This window comes from Vollenhovia emeryi, unplaced genomic scaffold (genome assembly GCF_000949405.1).
Source record: "Vollenhovia emeryi isolate VEMERY1.0 unplaced genomic scaffold, V.emery_V1.0 DF940505.1, whole genome shotgun sequence".
NCBI classification, from domain to species: domain Eukaryota; kingdom Metazoa; phylum Arthropoda; class Insecta; order Hymenoptera; family Formicidae; genus Vollenhovia; species Vollenhovia emeryi.
Window position 1 is genome coordinate 4,867 of NW_011965861.1, and position 3,756 is coordinate 8,622.

The following is a 3,756-nucleotide window of genomic DNA, read 5'->3' on the forward strand; positions in this document are numbered from 1 at the left end:
GGCCATTTGCATGGCGGTAGCCGCTCGTCGGTGATGAGCACCAATGATCCGATCTTGATCTCGTTGTTCCTGTGGTGCCACTTTGAGGTGGCTTGTTGTCGTTGTAGGTAATGCGCTGCCCAGTGTGTCCAGAAATGTTGTGTCTTCTGCTGGATGAGCTGCCATCGAGAGAGTCTTGAGATTGCCAGGTCGGTGAGTGAGGGCTCTGGTATAGCGGTGAGCGGACTTCCTACGAGGAAGTGGCCTGGCGTGAGTGCTGAGATGTCGTCCGCGTCGTCACTCAATGGTTCGAGCGGGCGCGAATTGAGAATTGCCTCAATTTGAGTGAGCAATGTGGTGAGCTCCTCAAAGGTGAGCACGCTTTCCCCAATGGTCCGCCGTAGGTGGTACTTGATAGATTTTACGACGGCCTCCCATTTTCCTCCCATGTGAGGTGTCGCTGGGGGATTAAATTCCCATCGGGTGTTATCTTGCGAGAGCAGGTGAGAGACTCGCTGATGTTCTTGAGTGCTCTGGATAAACAGCCGTTTGAGAGCTGCATCCGCGCCGATGAAATTGGTGCCGCAGTCGGAGTGTAAGGTGTGAGCAATGCCGCGTCTGGATGAGAAGCGTCGATAGGCGGCAATGAATCCTTCCGTTGAGTAATCACTGACCGCCTCGAGGTGTACTGCTGAGGTTGAGAAGCAGACAAAAACGCAAATCCAGCCTTTCGTTGTTTTGGCACCTCTTCCTTTCCATGTTTTGACGGTGAGTGGCCCTGCGTAGTCCACACCTGTATGAGTGAACGGTCGTGCCTGCGTAACTCGAGAGAGAGGTAGTTGGCCCATCAATTGATGAGCACGGATCCCCCTCTGCCGAGCACACGTGACACACCGCAGGATGTGAGACTTGACAGGAGCCCTCCCGCCGAGAATCCAGTATTGTTGTCTGATGTGTGACAGCGTAAGCTGCGTGCCTCCATGTAGAGTCCGTTGATGAGCGTGAGCGATGATCAATGACGACAGCTGAGAGTGACGAGGCAGTATCACAGGATGTGTCGCGTCGAGTGAGAGAGCTGCGTGCGCGAGTCGTCCGCCGACGCGAATGACTCCTTGAGCGTCGATGTACGCAGTCAATCTGTTGAATGCGTGCGCCTTTGATAACGGTGAGTCTGCCTGCAATGCCTTGAGCTCGTGCGAGAAGTACGTTGCTTGAGTTGCCTGAATCCAGAAGAGCCTCGCTTTCTCCAAGGTCTCTGGAGAGATGTGTCTGACCGGCAATGAGTCGTGGACTTTCCTCAACCGTGAGACGAATCTGAAACAGAGAGCTGTAATCCTCAATAGTTTCGTGAGGTGTGAGTACCTGTAGATGAGTTCCCATTGATATTCAGTCCTTGGCGTAACCATCAGTAGCGAAACGCCTGGGCGAGCTTCTGTTGCACTCATCTCGTCAGAGAGTGCAGGTTGCGACGGCCATGAGTCTGGTTTGAGTATCCATGGTGGTCCCGTCCACCAAAGTGCGTGGTTTTGAAGCTGAGCAGTTGTGAGGCCTCGTGATGCGCAGTCAGCCGGATTAGAAGTTCCAGGAATGTATCTCCAGTGAGCGGCTGGAGTGAGTTCTTGAATTTGAGCCACTCTGTTCCTGACAAAATCCTTCCAGCGTGATGCATGAGATCTGATCCACGAAAGTGTCACTAGAGAGTCCGTCCACATATGCGTTGCCGTTACGTCCATGTTCAAAGTGGCTTCGACGTATTGCATGAGTCGAGAGAGCAGTAGAGCAGCTGTGAGTTCAAGTCGCGGGATTGAGAGCCGCTTGAGGGGTGCTACCTTAGTCTTGGAGCACACAAGTGAGAACGTGGCGCCGTTTGAGCCGTGAACGGAAATGTATATGACTGCAGCCATTGCCAATTGAGAAGCATCAGAGAATCCATGAAGTTCCACTTGCGAGTCGCTCCACGTATTGAGCCACCGAGGTATTGAGAGCCTGGCCAGGCTTGTGAATTCTTCTCTGATGATGAGCCACCGGGCTGAGAGCTGGGATGGCAGTGGGTCATCCCATTGAAGCTTGTGCAGCCACAGCTCCTGCAAGAGAATTTTGGCCTTGATCACGACAGGTGATGCAAAACCAAGTGGATCGAGTATCTGAGCCACTTCAGATAAAACGAGGCGTTTTGTGAGTCTGCTTTCCGAGCGTGAGCTTCGGGTTGAGAATGCAAAGGTATCTTCTTGAGGGAGCCATTTGAGTCCGAGTATCTTGGTTGCGCAATCGTCGAAGGTGATTTGTGAGCCTTGGTCTTCGCTGTCGATGACAGTCTTGAGTATGTCGAGATGAGTTGCATGCCATTTTGCTAGTGGGAAGCCGCCCGCCATGCAGAGGCCCCTTAGTTGCTGTGCGACCTCCTGCAATTGTTGTATTGTATCTGCACCACCAAATATATCAGTGACATACCTGCCGTGAGTGATCACCGGCACAGCCAGTGGGAACCTATGTCCTTCGTCTTCTGTTAATTGTAACAAGGTCCGCACGGCTGTGAATGGTGCGACCTTCGTCCCGTAAGTGCCCGTTCTTGAATGATATGGCACCTCATTGAGCTGATTGTCCATCCAGAGTATCCGCTGTAACTCCCAGTCATCCTTGTGAATCTGAATCGGTCTGTCCATTTTGGTGATGTCCGTAGCGAAAATGTGACGATGTCTACGTATCCTAGGTAGAACATCTGAGATGTTCAGATGTAGCTTTGCTCCAGTGTACATGAGGTAGTTGACCGGGTAGCCTGATGTGGATGCGCTAGAGCCATTGAAAACCACCCGCAGTTTCGTTGTAATACTGGCCGGCTTGAGAACACCGTGATGTGTCAGGTGAAAATGTGAGCGATGACTGGAGATGAATGCTGCCTTCGTAGTGTGGTTGAGTGTCTCGTAATCAATCATGAATTGTTGATAGAGACGTTGATAATTCACATCCCTTGAGAATCGTCTGCGTAATCCCTTCAGACATTGATGAGCGACGTTGTAAGAATCACCCAAAAGATCGTCTGGTGAATTGAGTAGAATCCTGTCGATGTACCTCTCTGGAGAATCACGAAAGTGTGTAGTATTGAAGTGCTTCTCGCACCTCTGCTCGTTAGGAGTGAGCTGAGTGACATCGTGAGTAGGCACCTCCTCTTGAATCCAAAATTTCGTCAATAACTCAATAAGAGCATCCTCGTTGAATTGAGTAGCAGCATGATGCGTTGATGTGCGTGTTGCTTCCCTATTGTCTGATCCAAGAACGAGCCATCCGCAAATGGAGAGTTGCGCTATCGGCATGAGTGGAGAATGCCTGATGGTATTGGGCTTGATGATTTGCCCGTATGCATCTGCGCCGATGAGGATGTCAACTGGCCGCGGGATGAGAAAGTCTGGACTGGCTAGTGCCAAGGTCCTGAGATGCGGCCATTCTTCCGGTTCCGCATCGAAATATGGTAAGATTGATGTAACTGTCCGGAGGACATGAGCTTGAATTGTGGCAGCTGCGTTGGAATGTGTCGAGCGTAACGTGAGTGACACGACTCCTCGTGTCCGAGTACACTGCTTGCCTGCAATTCCAGTGACGACAATACTTGAGTAGTGACGAGGGATGTTGAGCTGCCGAATGAGATTCTCCGTGACGAAGGTGAGTTCGTATCCTGCGTCCATGAGTAGACGCGCTGAGCGATGAGTGGTGGATGAGCTGCCACGGCTGTGGCGAGTAGAGTTGAGCAGGATGCGGACGTGTGAGCTGGTCTCGACGATT

General features: G+C 51.6%; 1 protein-coding gene across 1 annotated transcript; it reads right to left on the reverse strand.

The window, feature by feature from the left end:
• Positions 1-10: 10 nt before the first annotated feature.
• Positions 11-3,659, reverse strand: LOC105555963 (the record flags this gene model as incomplete). The annotated part of the gene is made up of 1 exon (XM_012003014.1): positions 11-3,659. A coding segment is annotated over exon 1 (3,649 nt), but the record flags the coding sequence as incomplete, so codon positions are not given.
• Between the last annotated feature and the right edge of the window lie 97 nt (positions 3,660-3,756).